This window comes from Antechinus flavipes, chromosome 1, assembly GCF_016432865.1.
Source record: "Antechinus flavipes isolate AdamAnt ecotype Samford, QLD, Australia chromosome 1, AdamAnt_v2, whole genome shotgun sequence".
Taxonomy (NCBI): domain Eukaryota; kingdom Metazoa; phylum Chordata; class Mammalia; order Dasyuromorphia; family Dasyuridae; genus Antechinus; species Antechinus flavipes.
The window spans coordinates 252,164,072-252,191,971 of NC_067398.1; the positions used below are offsets into that span (position 1 = coordinate 252,164,072).

Genomic DNA, 27,900 nt, shown 5'->3' on the forward strand with positions numbered 1-27,900 from the left:
ATGTCCAAAACCAAACTCACAATTTTTTACCCACATTTCGCCCCTAATTTCTGTGTTTCTGATAAAAAGTATCCCTAGTCCCTCAGATTCAAAATCTCAGATTCACCTTTACCTCTTTCAGAGTCCTCCCAAAACCATTTAGTTGTGTCAACCACAAAGGAACTAGCCTCTAACCTTGCATGGCAGAGCAGAGCAGACTAGAGAAAGAAGAGTCAGGAATCAAACAGAAGTTTAATTTCAAAGTGACAGAAATGATTTGCAAGCAAGGAAATGTGTGGTAGAGTCCTAACCCTGGTGGAGGAGACTCAGTCAGTGTGGGGAGATCCCAATACTCAGACAATGGCTGCACAATAAGCTGTAACCCTGACAGTGAGGGATAATAGCAGTAATGAGACAATTTTGATTCATAGCAAGCCTTCATGATCAGAACTGGTCCGAACTCAGGGAACACCTAGTGCTGCTCAAAGCAGTACAGTAATTATGTGATTTTGCCAAAGGGTGAGATCATCGAGGGAGTTAGTACAAAGGATTCAACTCAGGACACAGCTTGTTTGTTGGGCTCTGGAAAACAGGGTGTCTTCTAATATTTTGAGAACTGCTACATTCAGATCTCATTAGATTCTACTTCCCAAATTTGTTTTGCATCTATTCCCTCAATTCAGTAAATATTGAATACCAATTAGAGATAGGTCAAGTGGAGCAGTGGAAAGAGTGCTTGGCCTGAAGTCAGAAAGACCTGAGTTCAAATCACAGCCCCAGATATTTATTGGTTGTATGATCCTGAGCAACTCACTTACTTGGTGTCTGCCTCAGTTTCCACAACTCTAAAATGAGTATAATAGCACCTATCTTGCAAGGTTTGACATATGTTCTCCTGCTAATTAATCTTTCTAGCACCTCAAAACACAGTTTCAATTATGTCACTCCCCTACTCAAAGATTTTCAATGGATTCCTACTGATACCAAAAAAAGTCCTAACTCCTCAGACTGGTATTCAAATCCCTCTACAATATATGGCTTTGACCTATTTTCTAGCCTTTTCTCCTGATGTTTTCCTAAATGCACTCTTTGGGCCTTAACTAGGTCTTGGTCTCTCTCTATCCACTACATCTATCATTCAATCCAGGAAAAGACTGTATGGCAGACCCCAATCCTACATGTTCGGGGTTATATTTTTATACCATATCTTCTTTGTGAATTATTATTACCAATGTGTATTCCCTCAAAATTGTTTTTTGATTCTACGGAGTTTGTGGTATTCCATGATTTACAATTAGATAACATCCCTATGGGGGAGAGGGTAGGAAATTGCTTCCATAGAGATAAGATTACAGAGTGAAGTTTGGAATGATTGAAAACAAGTTACACAAAATTGATATTCTTCTAACATTATCTCAACTCCTTGGTCAACAGATAAAGAGTATGTTTAAAGTATCAATAAATTAATATTTACACATAATATATAATTTGTGTGATTCTTAATGCTTTTGTTCCCCTGTCATAGGAGGAGTTGACTTTAGACTGAGGGTGAAAGAAAGGAAAGTATCATTAAACACCTGAGGGATACTTTGTATTTTTTTTTCTTGGTTTCATGGGTTTCATTATAGCAAAATAGTTCATCACCTAGAGACAGGCCTATTTGTGATAAATCTCTCTTAGGTAGGGAAGACTAACAGAAATAGTTCGGTAACTATTTAGGAGGGAAAAAATGTTTCTAAAATATGGATTCTATTATTCCATTTCCCTACTTAAGAAGTTATAATAGTTCCAAAAGCACCTAGTAAATCAAATCCAACTTTTAAATTCTTTACTGTATCTATTGCAGTGTTAATCTGTAGGAATAATAATAATAATAATTCTGTAGGAATAAATACCTATTTATCTATGAAGAAAAGGGTCAGAATAATTGAATTATTTTGATTGTTTAACTTTGTTAAATAAAGAGCTTGGTTTAAAATGAGCAGCTCTCAAACTTTTTGGTCTCAGGACCTTTTTACGTCTTAGAAATTACTGAGGACCCCCAAAAGCTTTTGTTCATGTGAGTTATATATTTAGTAGTATTTACTATATTAGAATTTAAAACATCTTAGTATTATTATGAAACTAGTTCTGATCTTCTGGCCCTCCAGAAGTCTCTGGATTATACTTTGAAAACCATTAGTGCAGATAGACACTAATGTTCTATCTGCATCTATAATCTTGTGATCCCTTTTTACTTAATTTGCTGTTTTATCCTAACTAAATAGTTCACTATCTGCTTTATAATGCCTGCCTGGTCTGGAGGCAGATAATGTGCTAAATGATGGATCAAGATGAATACTTTACCAATATTGAAGCCAAATAATGGTATGATTCCAGAGTTGAGTGGGATAATATCCACATTGTCTCCTCCCTCCCCTACCTTGAATTATTACTCCCTTTCGTTTATCTAAATCCTCCTCATCCTTGAAGCCCCAGGTCAAATCCTACTACCAATGTGAATACCAGATTCAGATCCAGAGTGATCTTTCTGCATTGCCATTGCACTTATTTTGTCCAGTACTTAATTGTTCTTTGATCATTTTGCATGTGTTAATTTTGTAACATTAATTAAATTAAACTCCTAGACAAGAAGGGACTTTTTTTTCAGATTTCAATAGCTCTTAACACATGACAATCACATCTTTTTTTTTTTTTTATGACAATCACATCTTAGAGCCTCAATCAATATTTATCTCATGAATAGGGCTGAAAGGAACCATAAAGTTCATCTAGTCCTACCCCTCTGTTTTAAAGTTGAAGAAATTGAAGCCCAGAGAAATTCATTAAATAGACAAGGTCACAGCAGTTACAAGTGACTTGAACTCAGATTCTCTGACATTAAATCTATTTTATTTCTACTCTAACAGCTGTTGTTTAATGTGACAATGACTATAGACTACCAGAGAGTATACATGATTTCCTAAATAATAAATAAGTTACTAATAAGGATTATATATATATATATAAGGATTATATATGAGATAGATTTTTATGTAACAAAAATAATCCCAAGGACTTTATTAAGGACCTTTTTGTTCCTCCTAGACAAAATCCTTAAATAGAATCCTAGATACATTAGCTCAAAGACTGGGAATCATTTGTTCTCTTTTTTGCTGGACAGTCTTACAAACAACAGCTATTTAAGTCTAAATTCCCCATGTAATTAAGGGACTTTTATTTTCTGCTATTTTCTCTCTTAATTCCTATTGATTTAGTTCTTTTTTAAAAAATTAATTTTTTTTGTTACATTTTGAGTTTCAACTTGTCTCTCCCCCCTTCCAACTAGAAAAGGCCACCATTTAAGAGAGAGAGAGAGAGAGAGAGAGAAGTATGTATGTATGTGTGAATGTATAACCATACTACACATGCATTTAATTCTTTTCTGGAGGTGGATGGTATCTTCCTTAAGCTTTTTATAGTTGATTTGCAAATTTATAATATTCAAAAGAGCTTAGTCATTCACAATTATTCTTCTAATATTACCTTACTGTATGCAACATTCACTTGGTTTTGCTCTTTTCATTTTTCATTATTTCATGTAAGTCTTTCCATGTTTTTCTAAAAATTAACTAGCTCATTTCTTACAGCACAGCAGTATTCCATCTATTCATTTCTCATTTTTCAGATATGTTTCACTCGCTCACATTCATTTTTTACGTCTGAACTGGTAAGTTCAAATGAGAGAAAGAGAGACACAGAGATAGAGAAATAGGGATAGAGATGGAAACAGACAAGAGAGGAAGAAAGAGAAAAAGACAGTATCTGTGTGTTCAACAAAAGCTTCAGACATTTCTGTTTAGATTTCTGTGTCTTCCCTTCAGGTGTCAGGAAATGAAAGTCAGTAAGACACCCCATACATATGCCTAACATGTTTTATCCTGGTCAGACAAAAACTCTTTATATGGTTTGAAGCGCAATTCCCATCAGTCATTCATCATGTCTTAGAAGATCTAAGCTACCAAATACAGCCCCTAAATAAAAACTAGCTGAGTAATCAGGAAATCAAAGATATGATCATTTTTGAGGTGTCAAGAGGACAGCAGTGTGACTGCTTAGGAAAAGGGGAAAGACAGGTCACACAGAAAAGCAAGAAAGTAAATTGCTTTTAGAAGTTCAAAAGGGGGGGGCGCAGATGTAAATTAATCCTCATGTAATTTCAAAGGGATCATACAGCATACTATCTCCCTATCCACTGCTGATAAAAGAGACAGTGAAATACAATGGAAAGAGTGCTACTTGACATCATCAGGTCATAGATCTAGGGGAAGAAAGAAGTTAGAAGCTATTAAGTTTAACCTTCTCATTTTACAACAGAAAATGATCCAGTCTGCCTAGAGTCACTCAACTAGTAGAAGTCTGAAGGAGGATTTAAATTCAGGGTCTCCTAACTCCAGATCCGGTCAATGCCTTTTATTTTTGCCATACAAAGATTGTTTGGTCATTTCAGTCATGTCTGAGGAAAACAGGGTAAAGAGACTTGTCCAGGGTCACACAGCTAATAAGTGTCTGAAGCCATATTTGAACTCAGGAAAAGTTGAGTCTCCCTGACCCCAGGTTTGGTATTCCAAACCATTCCAAATGGCATTCCATTGTACCACTTAGATAAGGGCTCTATCCCAGCCCTAGACTTATTACTGGCCTGAGCTGGGGCACATATCTACTTTTCTGCACCTAAGCTCTTTCGTGTGTAAAATAAAGGAGGCTAGAGTAGATGACTTCTGAGAAACCTTCTGATTTTAAATCCATGATCCATGAAATACTTCAGCACTCTCTCAGTGCTGAGTTCATGCCCATTTGTTGATTTAAGAAAATGGTACTGCTGAAGAACTTAAGGTTAGGAGAACCTTGTCCCTGAAAATATAGTGGTGATGTATTTGAGAAATTTGCAGCAAACCGTTGATCTTTAGCTTTCCTCAAATGCCAAGAGGCTAGAGCTCAATAGTCAGAAGCTGCTTTGGGGAAGCTGGTCTTGCTAGGTTGTAAATAGAGGATAGAGTCAAGAAAATTTGAGTTCTCATCTTTCTTGAGACATTTACTAGTTGTATGACTAGGAGAGTCACTTAACCTCTCAGCTTCAGTTTCTACATATGGAAAAGGGGGATAATAATAGCACTTCGCTCCCAGGATTGTTTTCAAGATCAAAGGAGACATGTGTAATGGGAGGGGAAGTGTTATGTGCTCTGGCTGTTGTGTTTTGCCCATGTATGCTTTGTGTGTCCACCTGGGTCTATCTAAATGTGTTGTTTACAGCCTGAGCCTCAGCTTTTAGTCCTCTGAGCCAACCAAGTCTCCAGGAATATTGATACCTTTTAAGGAAATACTAACCTAACTTGAAAAGGGACACAAGTCTTTCCACAGAAGTTTGTCAATTTAGTCAATTCCCAAGGCAAAATAAGATTCTTCATAGAACCTGGAGCCCAATTTCTTTGTTGATTTTCTTATGAAGGAAACTGAAGTACCAAGTTGTAAAATGTTTTAACCAAGGTCATAAAGTGAGTAGTATAACTAGGATCAGAATCTGTGTCCAAAGATCTCTATTTCATTGACAAAAGATAAAAGGGGAGAGGAAAATGACAATGAGAAAATGAGAGAGGTGACTTTCAGTGAAAACAACTGATATTTTATTTACATTTGGTGTTATAAAACACAAAAGCCTGTAGTCATCTCCCTCCCCCATATTGATTTACAAAATATGTCTCCCTCTATATGATTGGAAATCTTACCCTTAAAAAGAAAAATGTATAATTTATCAGACAGACATGGTATAAATTGTTTTCTGAAGTTTCATCCAGAGCTCTGATATACTTTTTCATGTAAAAGTACCAGATCTCTGCCCAAGTCATTTTTACTTACATTTCCCATGAGAAAAGCTAATTTCCTACACAGAAAAGAGAGAAGGCTTCCATATCCCTAAAATGGAGAACTTCACTGCCTTCTTTTTCCTAGAAGAAAAGGTCTTTGGGAGTTAGGGTAATATATGGAAGGAAGGGTAGGGGTACAATTATTCAAGGATTGGAGAAAATTCCTGTGGGAGGACTCCTCTTGATTTCTTCTCCCCAAATCTTGGAGAGTTTTTGTGTAAAGGGGAAAAAGGGAAGGGAAACAGACATTATAAGAGAACAGAATCATAGCTTGAGAGTTCGAAAGAATCTTAGAGCTCATCATGTCCAGCTCCTTCATTTTATAGATTAAAAAAACAAAGACACAGAAGACATTAAGTGACCTGCCCAGAGTTTCATAGCTAGTAAATTTTTGAGGCAGATTTTAAGTCCAACTCTCTATCTACGATATTAAATAAAAATGAAGGAGGGGCATATGTGGGACAAGGAAGAAGAAGAAAAGTATTGTGACTAAGTAAACAGCTATTCTCACTCAAGCACCTAGAAAATACAAGTACCTTGGCCTCTTCTTCCTACCTGCTGACAGGAATGTTTTAGCTTATGGGGTCAATTGACCAGACCCTAAACAAAACTCTGAATATTGCTGCTTGGAAGCCTGGGGGGAGGGGAGGAGGAGAGGAAAGGTATCAAAGATTACATCTTTCTTTAAAAACTTGTCAATGGACAATCACTAACTTGGTCTTTAAAAGGCAAAAAAAAAAGTGGTTTTTGTTTTTTGTTTTTTCTTTTATGGAGAGGATTGACAGAAATGAAAATTTGATGGGCCTTCCAAGTTTCACTGTCTCCTCCCTCTTTTCCCCAAATCCATTTAAGCAAAAAAAAGAGAAGCTTTGTTTATACTAGTTTCTCCTTGGAGCTGCTGTCCTTCTTCAGAATGGGCATTTTATTTTGGTCTCCCCTGTTTCTTTGCACTGCCTCCCAGTTGCTTTCGAGTGATTCCAGGATGCAAGGAGTTATGATGGCTGCTGCTACTCTCTGCAGACCCTGGTTTCAGGAGAAGAAGTTTTATTCTTTCTCAAAGACAATTTCATTCTGTCTTCCCATTCTTCTCTATACCATTCTCCCTGCAGCTGGCACATAGTAGGACCTTGTTAAATGCTTGTTAAATTAAATGCTGACTATTGAGGCCCAAGATCAAAGCACTAAGGCAATCAACAAGCCTTGCTACAGCTGTGCCCAGTAACCACACTCATATCAGCCAAATTCCCATCTCCAAACCCTGTTGCCTTTCTTCTGTTATATTATGTGCCAGACAAAATTCATCTCTACAAACATAAGATATTTCTATGACTGGCAAGAAAATATTCTGTGAGATGAAACTTTTGAAAAATCAATCACGCATTTCCCTACCCTTCTCTCATTAAAGTGGACAGCCCAAAACTATAATAGGAGAGAAAGAGGGTGGGGGGGAGGGGAAGCACTGACCTTTGACTTCTCTGGGGAGAACTGATCCTCGGTTCTGTCCTGGATTGGATTGCCAGATGGCACTGGGAAAAGTGAAGCTGATTTCAGGTACCTGCAGTGTGTTTTCATCTTAACATTAAAAAGTAAACAAGAGGTTTTATATTTTACATTTATCAAACAAGTCAATAGAAGAGATAGTATTGAATAAAGGATGAGTCAAGGCAAAAGTCCTATTCCTCTTTGAAAGCTTTCCCTTGATTTGGTTCTCAACTCCTCCAAACCCTGCCCCAATCTCTGGTTCTTTATTTTTCTTTTTTCCCTTTTTAGTTTGTCTATTTTTCTCTGTGTCTTAACCTCTCTCTTCTTATTTCCCCTCTTTTTTCTTTTATTTCTTGAGAATATTTTCCCTGTCTTATTCAGGGCCACTCATTGGTGCCATTCAATTACTGATCAGCTCAAGAACTCTGACTTGCTCGGTTTCCTACTTTAGCTAGTTTAATCCATCTTAAGTATACTTCCCTACCTGAGGGTTTATCATACTGCTGTAGTACTGAGTTCAGACACCTTTATCAGCTTTAGCCCTCCCCCCTCAGCATCAGCAGAGATTATAGGCCTTGACCACCACACCCCACTACCTCATTATGTAATCTTCATACAACTTTAGATTTAGAACTGGAAGGGACATTTAGAGGCCATGAAGTCCAGGGTCATCATTTAACAGATAAGAAAACTGAGACATAGAGGTTAAATGACTTCACTAGGATTACACAGTTTATAAGATTCTGAGGCAGGATTTGAATCTGAGTCTTTCTGACTCCAAGTCCAGCATTCTATCTACTACTCCAAGCTGCTTACTCCCAACATGAATTTATCTTGTTTCTCTTTCTTCTTTCACTTTTTTTGGTGGGGAGGGAGAGGTGGCAGGGTAAAATACTTGGGGCTAAATGTCACACAACTAGTAAGCGTCAAGTACATGAGGCCAGATTTGAACTCAGGTTCTCCTGACTCCAGGGCCTGTGCTCTATCCACTGTGCCACCTACCTGTCCCTTCTTTTACTCTTCATATTAAATTAAAGAAATCTTAAAATATATCGACATAAAAAATTCATTGAATAAAGTTGAATTTTAAAATAAAATTAGTTCAAGACACAATAGTCCAATGACTATTGTAATCTATTGTGTGATAAACCCAAAGACACCAGTTTCTGGGATAAGAACTCACTACCTGACAAAAATTGCTGAGAAAATTTGAAAAGAGTGTGGCAAAAAGTAGGCACTGTCCAACACATAAGAGCCTATATCAGATAAGGTTGAAATGGCTTTATGATTTAGAAAGAAAAGGAGATACTATAAGCCAACTAGGAGAACAAGGAATAGTTTGCTTCTCAGATGGAGAAGAAAGGAATTTATGGCCAAAGAAGAACTAAAGAAAATTATGTAATGCAAAATGGATAGTTTTTGATTATATTAAATTAAAATGTTTTTGTACCAACAAAATCAATGCAGTGAAAATCAGAAGGGAAAAAGAAAATTGGGGGAAAACTTTTATATCCAAATGTTCTGATAAAGGTCTCGTTTCTAAAATATATAGAGAATTGATTTAATTTTTAAGAATACAAATTATTCCTCAATTGATAAATGGTCATAGGATATGAACAGACAATTTTCAGGCCAAGAAATTAAAGCCATTTCTAGTCACATGAAAAAATGCTCTAAATCATCATTGAAAAGAAATGCAAATTAAGACAACTCTGAGGTACCACTTCACACCTCTCAAATTGGCTAAGATGACAGGAAAAGATAATGATAAATGTTGGAGGAGATGGGGGGAAACTGGGACACTAATACATTGTTGGCGGCTGATCCAACCATTCTGGAGAGCAATTTAGAACCATGCCTAAACTACTGTAAAACTGTGCACACCTTTTTATCCAGCAGTGACTCTCCTGAATCTGTACCTAAAGAGATCCTAAAAAAAGGAAAAGGACCCACCATATACAAAAATGTTTGTAGCAGCCCTTTTTGTAGTGGCAAGGAACTGGAAAATGAGTGGATGCCCATAGTTGAAGGACTGAATAACTTAGGTATATGAATATAATGGAATAGTATTGTTCTATAAGAAACAATCAGCCCAGTGATTTTGGAAAAGATCTGGATGAACTGATGCTAAGTGAAGTGAGTAGAATCAAAAGAGCATTGTACATAGCAACAAGAAGACTTGACTCTTTTCAACAATGAAGTGATTCAGACCAATTTCAATAGACTTGTGATGGAGAGAGACGACTATGGGAACTAAATGTGGCTCACAACATAGTATTTTCATCTTTTTTTATGTTGTTGTTTTGCTAGGTTTTTTTCTTCCTCATTTTTTCCCTTTTTGATCTGATTTTTCTTGGGCAGCATTATAATTGTGGAAAGAAGAATTGCATATATATAACATATTGCATTGCTTGCTGTCTAGGGGAGGGAAGGGAAGAAGAGAAATTTTGCATGTGTTTTAAAAATAAAAAGCTATTGTTTAAAAAAAAAATAAGGGACAGTTAGATGATGCAGTGGATAGAGTACCAGCCTTGAAGTCAGGAGGACCTGAGTTCAACTGTGACCTCAGGTACTTAATGCTTCCTAGCAAGTCACGTAACCCCAATTGCCTAAGGAAAAAAAATTAAAAATAAGGTGAGTTTAGTCTTTATGTGTTTTCCTTACAAGAAAAAATAGTAAATTAAGTGAAAAAGAACATTGTATATTGTTAATAATGCCTTACACTCATGCAGTATTTTAGTTTACAACACAACTTACTACAAACTTGTGAGGTAAGCAGTGCAACTAATACTATACCTATTTTACAAATAAGAAAACTGAGTGTAAAACAGATTCAATGACTTGCCTTAGAACCCATACTACTAAGCTTCAGAGCAGAAACTCAAACTCCAATCTTAAGATTTGAAATCCAGTCTTTTTTCCCTTATTCTACAATACCATTCCAAAAACCATGGAATCAAGACTCTTAGGAATTATTCTCAGTTCCGCTACTAAACCACTTCTATAAGTTGTATTACTTTTCTATTCTCAGTTTTCTCAACTATAAAAGGAGAATGGACTCAATCTTCTCTAAGGTCCCATATTGCTCAAAAATTATTTGATTCTAAGTTGTTTTTCACTTTTCTGTAACTCATAATAGAAAAGAGTATTTCTTTCCCCTAGTCCCATTTCCCCCTACTCAGATCGAAGGGAAGTGTCTATTATTTTATGGAGGCCAATTAATTCAACAGAATAAGCTTTCCTTTAACAGCAACTAGAAAGTTAGCAAAGATGATGAAGAGAATTAAGATGATTGCAACTATATTCATTTTTGTCCTGATTTCTGGAGGGGCCAACTATCTGTGTAAATAGGAGCAAATCAAGGAGAAGTAACTTCCCAAAGAAATATACACCAGGGAATGAATTAAGAGCAATTAATTTTGTTCAAGTTATGAAACGGCATTCACATTGTTACTCCAATACTTTATAGCTAGCAATCCCAATGTGAAAGATTTTAGATCCCATGACCAATCTCCTGAGGATGTCAATCCTCAAGAAACATTAGTTCATGACACTATGGTTCCTAGGAAGGGATTGTTTTCAGCATCAAGTGATACAATCTTAGTTCTGAGAAAAGAGACACCCATTACTGTCTGCTAGTCCCAGTTTGTTATTGCATTCCTACAATAAAATATAAACTTATCATTTTTAAATAGACAGAAATATGCACCCTCAGGCTTGTTCTGAAAAAAAGTAATGCCTGTACTCAGAAATGTCTATTTTAGGTAATAATTCTCCCAGAGTCCTATGACACCCAAAGTCCCAGTTAATATTATTCCATGAATAATAATCCTGCAGGGACCTTTATTCTCCTTAGATGTTATGAAGAAGCCTTCAATTTGTAGGCAATATTCACCATAGAATTAAGAACTATCTTTTTAATACTATACCTGTGTGGTGATTGGTGGGGAATTTGGTCTTGGTGGCCACAGGAACTGCAGGAAACAGGGTCTTAGTGGCCTTAGAATGTTGCATGGAGTGACTTTGTGGTGACTGATTTTCAGAAGGGTGGTCTATCATGGGAATTGAGAACTTCCCATTTCCCTAAATGAAATGAAAAAAAGAAAGAAAATACAATGAAGAATCTGAACATCTCATAAAAATGCAGCACAATACAGTAGAAAGAAGACTACATCTGGAATCAAAAGAACTAAATTCAAGGTTATTTACTGCCATTTTAACTTTAGGCAAATAATTCCCCTCTGTCAATCTCAACTTTCTCCTGAAAAAGTTAATGGTGGAAAAATTACCCTGTTAGACATTTATCCCGATAAGATTAATGACAAAAAATCTCCATGTGCAGCAAAATTTATGAGAATTTTTTTGTAAAAGCAATGAATTAAATATAAATTAGAAGATTAACCAACAAATTGTGACATAAGGATGTAATAATTTTTTCTGGGTTGTGAAGAAAAAAAAAAGTTAATGGTGGGTGGTGGGAGGTTGGAAAGTTTGGCTTAAATGATTTCTAAGATCCCTTCTAGATCTGTTCTCTGATCCTTTGTTGAAATTCTTCGATAGTTAAATTGTCTCAAGATCAAATCACATTGAAAGACAATTTTCTGCTTTCCCAGAGAATTTTGTCTCATTTACTCTTCAACTTAGTCTATATAAAGACACATTTTTCAAGTGAATAAATAGTGACAGCAAAAATTTATTAAACACATAGCATTTGCCAGGCATTACCTCTGAAAAAGATAAACACATGGTTCTGTCTTCTGGGAGCACACAACTGAATGGAGGGGGCAACATACAAAAAGTAGGTACAAACAAGATATATGCAAGATAAATCAGAGGTCATAGGGGGAAGCTATGAACATTAAGGGGTATGGGAAAAACTTCTTAAAGAAGGTATTTCTAGCTAAAATTTAAAGAAAGTCATGGAAGCCAGGAGGAGAAGATAGGGAAGGAGAAAATCCCACACATGAGGGACAGTTAGTGAAAATAGTCAGGAGATGGAATATCTTGTTTGAGGAGCAGCAAGGAGGCCAGTGTTACTAGATTTCGTAGTATGTTGACAGAAATAAGATTAGAAAGGTAGGAAGGGACCTGGCAGTGAAAGACTTTGAAAGCCAAACAGAGGATTTCATATTTGATCCTCGAAGCTAACTATGGTCCTTATCTTTGGCATCAGTCCTACAAAATGGCTCTTGAAATCTGGAAAACAACCAACCCACTAATCTCTTTATACAGTGAGTATTTTTAAATCTGCTATTATTTATACTCAGCTGTCTACACTCAGCAATTTGGCTTAGTGATGGACAAGGCTGGAAATGGAGCTCTCCACAATGTAGGCCATCTATTGATGCAAAAAGTATATTCAGTTCCTACACATATAAGGCACTGTCATTGGCCCTGTTAGAGATACCAAGATTAATAAGACCTGGTCCATGATTTGGAGAGCTTTACAATCTAATAGGGAAAGAAGATAAACAAATCACCATAAAACCATAAAAATACCATAAAAGCTATTCAGACAATGAATGAGTACTATGAAAGTACTTTTCCTTTGCTGCATCACTATAAAGTGTATAAAGAGTACATAACCACTATGAGAATTCCTAAAATGGACAGATCATTTCCAACTAAGATAATTATGGAGCTTCACAGAAAAGATGGCATTTCACAAGATCATTGAGTCATACTGAAAGTGATTTTCCTTACATACTGATTTGACCCTTCATTCTCCTATTCAACTAACTCCAGTAGATTCCTATTGCCTTTAAGATTAAAAACAAACAAAAAACCTTAAACACTCTTCTGATGAGTTTTAGAGTCCTTTAGAACTTGACCCCAATATATCTTTCCAGCCTCATTTGACATTATTCCCCTATCATGGTGTGTGACCATAGTGGCCAAAATGGTCTCTCTATTCCTCACAAAAAAAAATATGTGTCCTGTCTCTGTCTAAGACTTTGCACAAGTCTGTCATCCCTACATGCAATGGACTCTATCCTAACTCCACTCATAGAACTCTCTCTTTCTTAAATATACAGTTCAAGGACCCACTCTTATACAAAGCCTTTCCTAAACCTCCTAACTCCTTCCCAAATTACCTATATTTAAGTATTACATTTTTGTTTTCTTCATGTATAATCTATACTTATGTGTCAAGTACTTTTGATTTTGTTGGTGTAGGAACTCTCTCCACAAATGCAGATTACAACCTTTCAACCTGTCTATAAATTTTGGTCTTAAGGAATTGCCTTTGAACCCACATGTGCAATAATGTTTGTAGCAGCCCTTTTTGTAGTAACAAGGAACTGGAAACTGAGTGGATGCCCATCAGTTTAGGAATGGCTGAATAAGTTATGGTACATGGATGTAATGGAATAGTATTATTCTATAATAAACAATTAGCAGAATGATTTCAGAGAGGCCTGGAGAGACTTATATGAACTGATGCTAAGTGAAGTGAGCAGAACTAAGAGAACAATGTACAAACAATAACAAGATCATGTGATGTTAACCTCTGATGGACATGGCTCTTTTCAACAATGAGGTGATTCAAATCAATTTCAATAGATTTGTGATATAGAGAGCCATCTGCCTCCATAAAGGGGACTAAATGTGAATCACAACACAGTATTTTCACCTTTTTTGTTATTGCTGTTTGTTTACTTTTTGTTTTCTTTCTCTTTTTTTTCTTTTTTGATCTGATTTTTCTTGTGCAGCATGATAACTGTGGAAATATGTTTAGAAGAATTGCACATGTTTAATCTGTATTGGATTACTTACAGTCTGAGGAAAAGAAAGGTGGGAAGAGAAGGAGAAAAACTTGAAACACAAAGTTTTGCAAGGATGAATGTTGAAAACTATCTTCGTATATATTTTGAAAATAAAAAAACATTAATTTTTTTCAAAAATTACTTTTGAATTTGGAACAGAAAGTTTTGCAAGGCTCATTATTGAAAAATTACTCATGCATATGTTTTGTAAATAAAAAGCTTTAATAATTTTTTTTTAAAGAATTGCTTTTGGCTATTTTAATTGATTAAGTAATTTATTCAAGGATAAACAACTAGTAAATGTCAGAAGGAGGATCTGAATCCGGATTTTTCTGACTCAAGTCCAACACATTCACCATATCAGATTGTTTTTTATTATATATGTAATTCTGGCTCAAAAGGCCAATGGTATTAGACTCTTTCCTCATTGGTGGAGATCCATACCCAGAAGCTTCATGAGAAACAACAGGACAGAATTGGTATGATCAGGGGAAAAAACAGAATCCCTTTGGTCTCTGGGAGCTTTTGAGTTTCTTTGAGCTCTTTTTCCAGCTACTACCTTAAAGAGAGAGGATGGACAGTGACAACTCCCTTCAGGTCAATAAAGAGAAAAAAAATACTCCGGGAAAAAGCCAACATGTAGTAATATAATAGTGTCCCCATTCCCAGCTTGCACCTTTAGAGACTTTGGGGACTTTCTTTTTTAAAAAAGTTTTTAATAATAGCAAATTTTTATTTTCAAAATACATTCACCCTTGCAAAACTTTGTATTCCAGATTTTTCTCTCTCCTTCTCCTTCCTCTCCCCCCCAAATAATAAGCAATCTAATATAGGTTAAACACATGCAATTCTTCTAAATATATATCTACAATTATCATGGTGCATAAGAAACATCAGATCAAAAAGGGGAAAAAATGAAATAGAAAAAAAAAGCAAGCAAACAGCAACAACAAAAAAAGGTGAAAATACTATGTTGTGATTGACATTCAGTCCCCATAGTCCTCTCTCTGGATGTATAGATGTCTCTCTCCATCACAAGTCTATTGGAATTGGCCCGAATCACCTCATTGTTGAAAAGAGCCAAGTACTTTTTCTTGGGTGAGATTTAGGACTCTCTTTTTTGGTTGCATTACCTTGTTCCAAATGAGAGTGCTTGTTTACTCTATATTATCTGTTTATATTCTCCTATGTATGCTTTCCCTGTTTTTTTTTTGTGTGCTATTAACTTTAATAAACTTGTTTCTTTGCTATTTGCTATGTGTGTTGAGTGTTAATATTGATAGAAAGACAGTCAAACTTCCTATCCCCATTATGAAACTGCAATTTATTTAGCTTGAACCTAAAAGTTACTTCCCCTAAACTAACAATACATTTACATACATATTTTAATAGTATTTTATTTTTCCAATTACATGTAAAGATAAATTTTAAATTTTGGGTTCCAAATGTTCTTTCTCCCTCTCACCTTCGCCCTCCCTAAGAAGATGAGCAATTTGACATGTGTTGGGAACAGCTGAAATTCTAGCCCAGTACTCCTTTCTGAAGAAAGCTGAGTTGCTGCCCTCTGGCTCCCAATCTCGTGCGTCCCTTCCTGGCAGGAATAAAAGTCTCCTTTGAAGAAGGGTAGGAAGAGGATATGAACCTGTCAAGATATTAGGAGACACCCTGTTTTCCAGAGCTAAGACCCAACAAGCAAGCTATTTCCTAAACTTGGCATAACAACAGTCCTGTGCACTCATTCTGGATGATTTTACCCTTTGGCAAAATCACGTAATTATCCTTTTGCTTTGACCAGCACTAGTTGTTCCCTGAGCTTGGCCAAGCACCGGACAAGTTCATGTTCTAGTCACGAAGCCCTGCTATGAATCAAGCTTGTCTCATCATTGTTGCTACTCCTTATTGTTGGGCTACAGCTCACTGTATAAGTATTGAGATCTCCCCACACAGCCTCAGATCCTTTTATAAAAGGTGGGGCCCTGGCATATGTGTCTAGATTTCCTTCTTGCTTGCAAACTTTTTCCTTCACTTTGAAATTAAACTTCTGTTTGATTCCTGGTTCTTTTGTCTCCAGTCTGCTCTGTTAGGCTCCAGTCATCCACAGTCTAGAGGCCAGTTCAGTCCAAATGATATCTATTCTAGCCTCTCTCTAATATCTCTGGCCTCCCACATACGGTAAATCTGTGCTGCATGTTGGGGGACAGACTTGTTACACATGAACTAATTAGAATGGCTACAAGAATGGTTGTGAAGAAAAAACCTGAAGGATTTAGAGTTGAGAAGTTGGAGAGGGAAGTGGAAAATACCTAAAATACCTGTCAGATTGCCTAAGATGACAGGAAAAAATAATGATGAATGTTGGAGGGGATGTGGGAAAACGGGGACACTGATGCATTGTTGGTGGAGTTGTGAACGAATCCAACCATTCTGGAGAGCAATCTGGAATTATGCCCAAAAAGTTATCAAACTGCGCATACCCTTTGATCCAGCAGTGTTTCTATTGGGCTTATATCCCAAAGAAATACTAAAGAAGGGAAAGGGACCTGTATGTGCCAAAATGTTTGTAGCAGCCCTGTTTGTAGTGGCTAGAAACTGGAAAATGAATGGATGCCCATCAATTGGAGAATGGCTGGGTAAATTGTGGTATATGAATGTTATGGAATATTATTGTTCTGTAAGAAATGACCAGCAGGATGAATACAGAGAGGCTTGGAGAGACTTACATGAACTGATGCTAAGTGAAATGAGCAGAACCAGGAGATCATTATACACTTCAACAACAGTATTGTATGAGGATGTATTTTGATGGAAGTGGATTTCCTTGACAAAGAGACCTAACTGAGTTTCAATTGATAAATGATGGACAGAAGCAGCTACACCCAAAGAAAGAACACTGGGAAACGAATGTGAACTATCTGCATTTTTGTTTTTCTTCCCGGGTTATTTTTACCTTCTGAATCCAATTCTCCCTGTGCAACAAGAGAACTGTTCGGTTCTGCAAACATATATTGTATCTAGGATATACTGCAACATATCCAACATATAAAGGACTGCTTGCCATCTAGGGGAGGGGGTGGAGGGAGGGAAGGGAAAAATCAGAACAGAAGTGAGTACAAGGGATAATGTTGTAAAAAAAATTACCCTGGCGTGGATTCTGTCAATATAAAGTAATTATTAAATAAATTTAAAAAAAAAAGATAAATGATGGACAGAAGCAGCTACATCCAAAGAAAGAACACTGAGAAATGAATGTGAACTATTTGCATTTTTGTTTTTCTTCCCGGGTTATTTATATCTTCTGAATCCAATTCTCCCTGTGCAACAGAGAACTGTTCAGTTCTGCAAACATATATTGTATCTAGGATATACTGCAACATATCTAACATATATAGGACTGCTTGCCATCTAGGGGAGAGGGTGGAGGGAGGGAAGGAAAAAATCAGAACAGAAGTGAGTACAAGGGATAATGTTGTAAAAAAAATTACCCTGGCATGGATTCTGCCAATAAAAAATTATTACAAAATTTTAAAAAAAGAATATCAACTCTCTGAAAAAAAGAATATAAGATAGATAAGAGCAGACAGAAGAGAATAGAACCTTAAGGAAAGCTCATCTTTTGGGGATAGAAAAATAAGAGAGATAGCAAAGGAGACTGGATTTTATCTACTATGTTAGGGAGAAAAGAATTTACTTATTTCTATTTGGGGGGAGCTAGGTGGTACAGTGGATAGAGCACTGGGCTGAAGTCAGGAAGAACTGCATTCATATTTGGACTCAGACCCTGCACAAGTCATTTAAATCCTGTGTGCCTCAGTTTTCTCATCTGTAAAATGAGAAGGAGATAATAAACCATTCTAGAAAACCCCAAATGGGGTCATGAAGAGTTAGACATGCTGAAATAACTGAACAGCAACTGGTTGTGAGGTGAGTTTGGTAAAAATAAATTTAAAAAAAACTCAGAATATCAGTTAGGACAAATACAAAAATGTCTAATCTTTCAAATACAAAAATCACTAAGCTATGCTAAGTGAAATGAGCAGAACCAGGAGATCATTATATACCTCAACAACGATACTATATGAGGATGTATTCTGATGGAAGTGGATCTCTTCAATAAAGAGAGCTAATTCAGTTTCAATTGATCAAGGATGGACAGAAGCAGCTACACCCAGAGAAAGAACACTGGGAAATAAATATAAACTGCTTGTGTTTTTGTTTTTCTTCCCAGGTTATTTATACTTTCTGAATCCAATTCTCCCTGTGCAACAAGAGAACTGTTCGGTTCTGCACACATATATTGTATCTAGGATATACTGTAACCTATTTAACATGTAAAGGACTGCTTGCTATCTGGGGGAGGGGGTGGAAGGAGGGAGGGGAAAAATCATGCATGTACCATGTCAGTTACTACTAAATAATCTCTCTTGTCCATCTATTCAATTTCCTCAGCTTTTCTTCCTGGTTAACTTCTGGGCCACCATCATTTTTTTCTTTCAGTATTTCTGAAATAATGAAGTGTGGTATTCTCTTCTTTTTCTAAAATATAATGGTTCTCTGGGTGCAGGTTTTTTGGAGGCAGCCTTAGTTTTGGTTCAGAGTAATAATCATCTCAAATACAGCCAGAAGTTAAAATCCAATCTTTTATTGTCTCTTCCAAAATAGCCTGGTTAGTTAGTTTTCTTAGAGGCCTATCTCCTTCCTTAGTTCCAACAGCTCTTGCAGCTTGTCTGCCAGCTTCAGCCTCCAGTTCTCTCTGAATCTTGGTTCTTCTCCTCCAAATCCTTCATTCTCCCAGACTGCAGTCTCAGCTTGTCAAACTCCTGAACTGACTGACTGACTAACTGAAGCTCTAAGAGTTTCTGATATATGATCTCTTAAAGGTGTGAACCTCCTCCTCTGAGGGAGTGGGATTGTAGGTTTCTGACTTGTGAATCTCCCAACTTGTGAACTCCAATGTGTGAGCTCTAATGTGTAAACTCTTAAAGGTGCAAACCCAAGCACACAAGCATTGCTTCCATCAATTCCAGTGAATCAACACCTTATTTCAAGTTCTGGCCCATAACAATGAAAAAGTATTTTCTGAATATTTCTGAAGTATTTTATGAAGAAATACTAAGTATTTCTATTTCCTCCCTACTTAGTCTGGTCTCTCTAATACATAAGAATGTATTAAATTGTTATTACATGTCCAGTACTGGTGTGAGTGCTGGGGTTATATAAACAAAAATGAAACCATCCCTGCGCAAAGGAGGCTACCTTTATCAGCATGAAAATATTAGCATTTTAAAGTCTTTTCCTGACTCTTACAGTACAAATGGATTCCATTTAAGAAGTTTTTATGGGACTACTAGAATCACTATATCACATCCAAGTTCATTATAATATATATGGCCAAGACTTTTCTCCTTAATTCAAGCTTTTTAAACCTACTTTTGACTCCCACAATTCAAATAGGGTCGTAATTATAGCATGGAAGCTAGAGCACAAGCCTTGAAGTCAGAAAGAGCTGAGTTCAAATCCAGACTCAGACACTTACTAATGATGATCATTGGCAAATCATATATCTTTTGCCTTTTTCCTTAACTGTAAAATGGGAGATAATAATAGCACCTATGCCCCAGGATTGTTATGAGGATCAAATGAATTAATATTTGTAAAGTGCTTGACATATGGTAGCTATTGAATAAATGCTTATTTTCTTCCTTCCTACAATAACAATGGAAACCAATTGCTGAAATTTATAAAAGAATGTCCTGTTTGTCTTTTTAAGTTAAAGCTAACATTTGGCAAAATTGAAATGGGAAGGGGGCATTTTGCAAAATTAGATGTTTTGCAGATATATCATCTGCCTGGTTATATATTGTTGTTAAGTGATTTTATGCCTTTTGTGCAAATATGTTATGATATACTTAATGATATATAACATTTAAAAAATGTATTGGTTATTCTGTAATTTTTCAAAAAACAGTGAACATTATGAAATGGAAATTCATAGTTTTATATTAAATCTTTTTATGTTGCACTGAGTGGAAATTATTTTTTGTCATTTTATATTTAAGTTCATAATGAATAAAATTAAATTTTTAAAATGCAGTGACTCAGTTTCCCTATCTATAAAGATCTTTGGTCCTTTGTAAGATCCTTACCAACCATATCAGCTTATATGTCTAATAGTTTATGGTTTTTTTTCTGTTTTATACATTGGGGTAAAGTGACTTTCCTGCAATATATCCAAGATGTTTATCAATGATAGATCTATGAGCAGCTTGGTGTAAACTAGACTTGGGGTCTGGAAACCCAAATTCATTCCCATCTTTAATATTTGCTTGCATGTGCAGAAGTACTTGCAGAAGCAGAAGCACTTCCCTTTTTTTCTTTCTTCTTTCCCTTCCCTTTCCTCTGTCCACGTAAGATATCATACCCATATCTGAGGTAACCTACCCAAAGGAATGTGAATTTTGATCACTGAAACTTCACAAGGTATGTTGGAGTTTTTGGACTAGATTTCTTCCTTAAATTCTATGCCTTAAATCCAAATTATTCTGGATCTCATTGATTGGCTCACAATAGATTATGGGCCAAACCCCATTTGATCATTGGCTGGGCCCCAATTGGCTCAGAGTGAAGGTAAATAGTAATTGTTTCCATTTTGTTGAGAAATCCTAAGGGTCTTTCTCCAAAAAATGTCTTTTGGGTTTGTTTGTTTGTCTGTCTACTTGTTTGTTTTTGACTAGGTGAAAGAGGCCATTCTTTACCTCATTTCTTATCCAGCCTAATCTCTGAATGTTTGTCATTTCAGTCAAACTGAGATCTGTTGAAGACCTTAGCCTAAAAAGGCGGAGATCTCCCACTGCCTCCAGGGGCATCTCCAGTCATCCTGATCTATGTGTTGCCACTGGATCAGATGGCTCTAGAAAAGAAGGTGGATGAGGCAGGTGATCTTGCCCTGTCTCCCTCACTTAAATCCAATTCACTTGCATGTCATGGCGTCACCTCCCTGATGTCATGGTTCTGTTCAAGAACTAAAGACAAAATATGTGTGACCGTAGACAAGTCACTGAGATTCAGTTTTCTTATCTCTAACGAGGGATCATAATGCCAGCACAAGATTTACAATATTTAAAGCTGAAAGGAACCTTAAAGGTCATGTATTTCATCTTATATATAATGCCTCCTTAGAAAAACAGAGATCCAGACTGGATCATAAGTCATATCTATCCATATCTAACCATATCAACTACAAGCCATATCTGTATTTACACAACTTCACATTCTACCGACTTACCTGCAGAAAAGAAAACTGATACTCAGATTAAGTGACTTGCCCATGAATTCATAAAGCTACTTAGTGGCAGATCCAGATTTCAATCAAGATTAATGGCTCCAAAATCCAATGTTCTTTAAGAAGACAAAAGGCTTTCAAATGATCTCATACCAAGATTTACTAAATGTTAGTCAGCATGAATCAGCTCTATCTTTTCAATGAAGAAACTCAAGTGAAAACACTCAAAGAGATTGTAGTATCCATAACTTTTTTTTCGAGTTTAAAGAAATTTAATATTTTGCCCCAATTCCGTGTTTTTAACACTTAACATTTTATTCTAAATAATAAGTCTATGGTTGTTCAGTCATTTTTCAGTCATTTCTAACTCTTCATGATCCCATTCAGGGTTTTCCTGGCAAAAATACTGGAATGTTTTGCCACTTACTTCTCCAGTTTATTTTTACAGATGAAGAAACTGAGGCAAATAGGATTAAGTAAATTATCCAAGGTTACACAGAAAGTAAGTACTGAACTCAGAATATGAGTCATCCTGACTCCAAGATGGATATTCTATCCACTGTGACACCCAGCTGTCCCAGGCCATGGTATTATTCTCCAAAAGCATTCTGAAGGACCATTTTGTGACCTGTAAGTATTATAGTTCAAGGAATGCAAAATTGAAGTGCATTGGGTTAAAAGATGATGATGAGTGATGACTGAAGTTTTAGAAATGTTCTTTAAAAGAGAAACATTCAAATTTCAATGGGTTGTACTAAGTACCACCTCTTTTCTCATGCTTCTTGGTCACAAATCAGAACACATGGCAGGATATATACAATTGAATCATGTCCTGTTTACAAAATCTGTATTAATAGGAAATCCTTTCATTACAAAGGTTTACTTTCTGGTTTAAAAAAAAAAGTGACTCTTGAAAAACAAAGCAATGTAATTATAAAATTCGCATCCTAAATCATGAGTCTATGTGCAAGCTAGGTGACACTGGTTAGCGCACTGGTACTAGAGTCAGGAAGACTCATCTTTCCCAAGCCAAATCTAGCCTCAGATATTTATCAACTGTGTGACCCTAGGCAACTCACTTTACCCTTTTTGCCTCAGTTTCCTCATCTGTAAAATGAGCTGGAAAAGTAAATGGCAAATTACTCCAGTATCTTTGCCAAGAAAACCCCAAATGGGGTCATGAAAAGAACAAAAAACAAGGTAACTATTAAAGGTAGTTAGATAACTCAGTGGATAGAGTTCTGGACCTGAAAATATTATGATCTGAGTTTAAATCTAGCCTCAGACAGTTACTAATTGACTTTAGGCTAGTTATCTAATCCCTGCTTTTTTGAGACTACTAGGTAGGTCACTGGTCTGGATCTCAAGATGACCTGAGTTCAAATTAATCTCAGACATTTACTAGCTATGTTATCTCGACAAGTCACTTACCTGCAATTTGTGTTAATCTACTGGAGAAGGAAAGGGCAAACCACTTCAATATATTTTCCAAAAAAATCCCATATAGGGTCACAAAGAGTCAGACACAATTGAATGACTGAACAACAGAATGTCCCAAAAAATTTAGGGCAATTTTATTTATTGTTCATCCTTCATAGAGAAAGAAGAGTTTAAGTGATATGTCCAGGCTGACATATGGTCAGTGGAAGAGTCAGAATTTGAACTCGGGTTCTTGGACCCCACATTCAGCACTATCTTCACTGTTCTTATAGCTACTTCCCACTCTATCATGGCCTACTACTAGGTTTATTGTGATGAATTTGCAAATATTATAAACTTTAAAGTGCTATAGAAATGGGAATCTGCTCTATCCAGTGAGTCATCTAGCTCTCTTTTATAGCTATATTGTTGTTATTGTTGTTACATGTTTATATATGTACATACATGTTATTCTCTTCATGACCTATTTAGGATTCTTTTGGCAAAGATCCTGGGATGATTTGCCAATTCTTTCTCCAGCTCATTTCACAAGTGAGGAAACTGAGGTAAACAGGATGAAGTGACTTGCCCAAGATCACAGAGCTAGTAAGTGTCTGAGCCAGATTGAGTTCAAGAAGATAATCCTCTTGAATCCAGATTTTCTAGATCACTGGTATGGGAGTAAAGAGCCTAAATTCTGGGCCCACTCTATCTCCTCACTCTTTAGACCTCAGTTTCTCCCTCTGAATAAGGACTTATAACTATGATTCACTTAGGTCCTAAAAATCCATTCATTCAATGCTTACTTACCATTTGAGCATTTCTAATACCAGAGGGAGATCTTTTCCTCCTGGCTCTCCGTTCCAGCGAGCTGTTTCTCTGTCTTCCCCTCCTAGGACTAGAGTGCAATTGCTTCCTGTCAGCCTGAGCTTTCCTCTGTGACTCTGTCAGGTCAGGAGTGAGATTGGGCTTCCAGTACTTTGGTTCTGATGCCCCCTCATCAAGGGACTGCATCACAGAAAGGCTGCTTCCACTTTCTTGATCATGGGTCTTGGAGCGCCTGCTGGCCGCGATGAGAGAGATGCTCTTGGTACTCACTGCTATCTCCTTCAAGGCCTCTGCACTCAGTGAGGTAGCAGGCACATCCTCACCCAATTTTTTCATGTTTAAATCCAAACTGGTGGGAGAACACAACTTGGAGACCATCTTTTTCATGCTGAGAGAATTGGATTTCTGGAAAAAATCACCACAGGAGAATTACCAAACAATTCTGCATTGTTTGGACTAATAAGTAACTTTGGACAAGTCATTTCCCACCCCTGAAGAGGCCCCGATTTCCTCATTGTAGCATGATGTAGTTGGACTACATGATGTCTAAGGTTCTAGCTCTAATGTATTACAAGTCTGTGATTCTGAAACCGGGATTTTTTTCAATTTTTTCCACTAAATAATATTTTTTAAAGATTTCTTTTAGGTGATACATGTACATTCATTTTTTATATATTTCCATATTAGTCATGTTGGAAGAGAAAAATAAGAACTAAAGGGGAAAATCATGAGAAATTTTTAAAAAGGTAAAACAATACGTTTAGATCCAAATTCAGTTTGCATAGCTCTTTCTTTGGATGTAATTGGCATTTTCCATCCAAAGTTGATTGGAATTGCCTTGGATCACTGGCAATTTTGCTGTTGCTATGTACAATGTTTTCCAGGTTTTGCCCATTTCACTCAGCATCAATTCATGTAAGTCTTTCCAGGCTTTTCTGAAATCAATCTGTTTACCACTTCTTATAGAACAATATTCCATTACTCTCATATACCATAACTTATTCAGCCATTCCCCAATTGATGGGCATCCACTCATTTTTTAGCTCCTTGATACTATAAAAAAAAGCTGCTACATTTTTGTATATGTGTGTCCTTTTCCCTTTTTTTATGATCTCTTTGGGATACAATGTACATAGGAAAGATGCTGCTAGATCAAAGGGTATGCACAGTTTGACAGCAATTTGGGCATAGTTCCAAACTGCTCTCCAGAATGGTTGCATCAGTTCACAACTCCACCAATAATGTACTAGTGTCCCAATTTTCTCACATCCCCTCTAACATTTATTATAATTTTTTTCCTATCATCTTAATCAATCTGAGAGATGAGAAGTGGTATCTCAGAGTTATTTTAATTTGCATTTCTTTAATTAATAGTGATTTAGAACATTTTTATATATCCATAAATGACTTTAATTTCTTCATCTAAAAATGGTCTGTTCATATGCTTTGACCATTTATCAATTGGGGAATGACTTGGATTCTTATAAATATGACTCAGTTCTTCATATATTTTAGAAATGAGGCCTTCCCAACTCTGAATCTATGATCCTATAAAAAGAGCTTTGTCCAGCAGTTCTCAAAACCATTTGGTACTGGTTAAGAAACAGAGCAGTGAATCAGTGGAATAGGCTAGGTTCACAAGACACAATAGTCAATGACCATAGTAATTTAGTGTTTGATAAACCCAAAGACTCCAGCTTCTGAAATAAGAACTCACTATCTGACAAAAATTGATGGGAAAACTGGAAAATAGTGTGGCAGAAATTAGCCATAATACCTTATACCAAAATATGGTCAAAATGGGTTCATGATTTAAACATAAAGGATGATACCCAATTTTTTTTCCCTCTGTATTTATTTATTTATTTAATTTTTTTTAATAATTACTTTATATTGACAGAATCCATGCCAGGGTAATTTTTTTACAACATTATCCCTTGCACTCGTTTCTGTTCCGATTTTTTCCCCTCCCTCCCTCCACCCCCTCCCCTAGATGGCAAGCAGTCCTAACATGTTGGATATGTTGCAGTATATCCTAGATACAATATATGTTTGCAGAACCGAACAGTTCTCTTGTTGCATAGGGAGAATTGGATTCAGAAGGTAAAAATAACCCGGGAAGAAAAACAAAAATGCAGATAGTTCACATTTGTTTCCCAGTGTTCTTTCTTTGTGTATAGCTGCTTCTGTCCGTCATTTATCAATTGAAACTCAATTAGGTCTCTTTGTCAAAGAAATCCACTTCCATCAAAATATGTCCTCATATAATATCGTTGTCGAAGTGTATAATGATCTCCTGGTTCTGCTCATTTCACTTAGCATCAGTTCATGTAAATCTCGCCAGTCCTCTCTGTATTCATCCTGCTGGTCATTTCTTAAAGAACAATAATATTCCATAATATTCATATACCACAATTTATCCAGCCATTCTCCAATTGATGGGCATCCATTCATTTTCCAGTTTCTAGCCACTACAAACAGGGCTGCTACAAACATTTTGGCACATACAAGTCCCTTTCCCTTCTTTAGTATTTCTTTGGGATATAAGCCCAATAGAAACACTGCTGGATCAAAGGGTATGCGCAATTTGATAACTTTTTGGGCATAATTCCAGATTGCTCTCCAGAATGGTTGGATTCGTTCACAACTCCACCAACAATGCATTAGTGTCCCAGTTTTCCCGCATCCCCTCCAACATTCATCATTATTTTTTCCTTTCATCTTAGCCAATCTGACAGGTGTGTAGTGGTATCTCAGAGTTGTCTTAATTTGCATTTCTCTGATCAATAATGATTTGGAACACTCTTTCATATGAGTGGTAATAGTTTCAATTTCATCCTCTGAAAATTGTCTGTTCATATCCTTTGACCATTTAGATGATACCCATTTTGACCTTATTTTGGACAAATTAGGAGAACAAGGAATAGTCTAAAAAGGAAGGAGTTTGTGGCCAAAGAAGAACTAGAGGACATTATGAAATGCAAAGTAGATAATTTCAATTTTATTAAATTAAAGCAATGTATAAATAAAACAAATGCAGTCAAAATTAGAAGAGAAGCAGAAAATGGGGAAAAACTCTTTTACATCTAATCTTTCTGAGAAAGGCCTCATTTCTTTTTGTTTGTTTTTGTTTTTTGGGTTTGGGGGTAAGGGTTGCTAAGGCAATTGGGGTCACACAGCTAGGAAATGTTAAATGTCTGAGGCCAGATTTGAACTCAGGTCCTCCTGACTTCAGGGCTGGTCCTTTATCCACTGCACCACCTAGCTGCCCCCTCATTTCTAAAATATATAGAGAACTGATTCAATTTTTTTAAAAAAACACCATTCTCTAATTAATAAATGGTCAAAGGATATAAACAGACAATTTTCAGATGAAGAAATTAAAGCCATTTTTAGTCATATGAAAAAGTGCTCTAAATCACTATTGATTAGAAAAATGCAAATTAAGACAACTCTGAGGTACCACTTCATATGTGTCAAGATGACAGAAAAAGATAATGATAAATGTTGGAGGAGATTTGGGAAAAATGGGACTCTAATACATTGTTGGTGGAGTTTTGAATAGATCCAACCATTCTGGAGAGCAATTTGGAACTATGCCCAAACTCCTATTAAATTGTGCATACCCTTTGATCCAACAGTATCTCTATTACATCTTTATCTCAAAGAGATCATAAAAAAGGGAAAAGAACCACAAGTGCAAAAAATGTGTGCTGCAGCCTTTTTGTAGTGGCAAGAAACTGGAAACTGAATGGATGCCATCAGTTGGGAAATGGCTGAATAAGTTGTGGTATATGAATGTGATGGAATATTATTGTTCTATATGAAATGATAAGCAGGTTGATTTCAGAAAAACCTGGAAAGACTTACATGAAATGATGCTAAGTGAAGTAAGCAGAACCAAGAGAACATTGCACAAAGTAACAAGATTATGTGATGATCAACTGTGATATATTTGGTTCTTTTCAATAATGAAATGATACAAGGCGATTTCAATAGACTTGTGATGGAAAGAGCCATCTGCATCTAGAGAAAGTCATTTGCATCTATGAAGATTGAATGTGCATCAAAGCATAGTATTTTCACCTTTTTTCTTAATGTTTGCTTGTTTTTTCCTTTCTCATTTTTTCCCTTTTGATTTGATTTTTCCTATGCAGCATGATAAATGTAGAAATATGATTAGAAGAATTGCACATGTTTAACCCATGTTGGATTGCTTGCTGTCCAGGGCAGGAGAGTGGGG

At 36.2% G+C, this 27,900-nt stretch overlaps 1 protein-coding gene across 1 annotated transcript in view; it reads right to left on the reverse strand.

The window, feature by feature from the left end:
- Positions 1-5,619: 5,619 nt before the first annotated feature.
- Positions 5,620-27,900, reverse strand: part of LOC127563871 (kinesin-like protein KIF19) — a 41,122-nt gene continuing 18,841 nt past the window's right edge. The window contains exons 5-8 of the mRNA XM_052000095.1: positions 23,640-24,062; positions 11,294-11,447; positions 7,347-7,454; positions 5,620-6,905 (exon numbers count right to left, since the gene is read on the reverse strand). Coding sequence (XP_051856055.1) covers positions 6,805-6,905; positions 7,347-7,454; positions 11,294-11,447; positions 23,640-24,062 — 786 coding nt within the window. The 3' untranslated portion in view covers positions 5,620-6,804. The remainder of the gene's footprint in view (positions 6,906-7,346; positions 7,455-11,293; positions 11,448-23,639; positions 24,063-27,900) is intronic.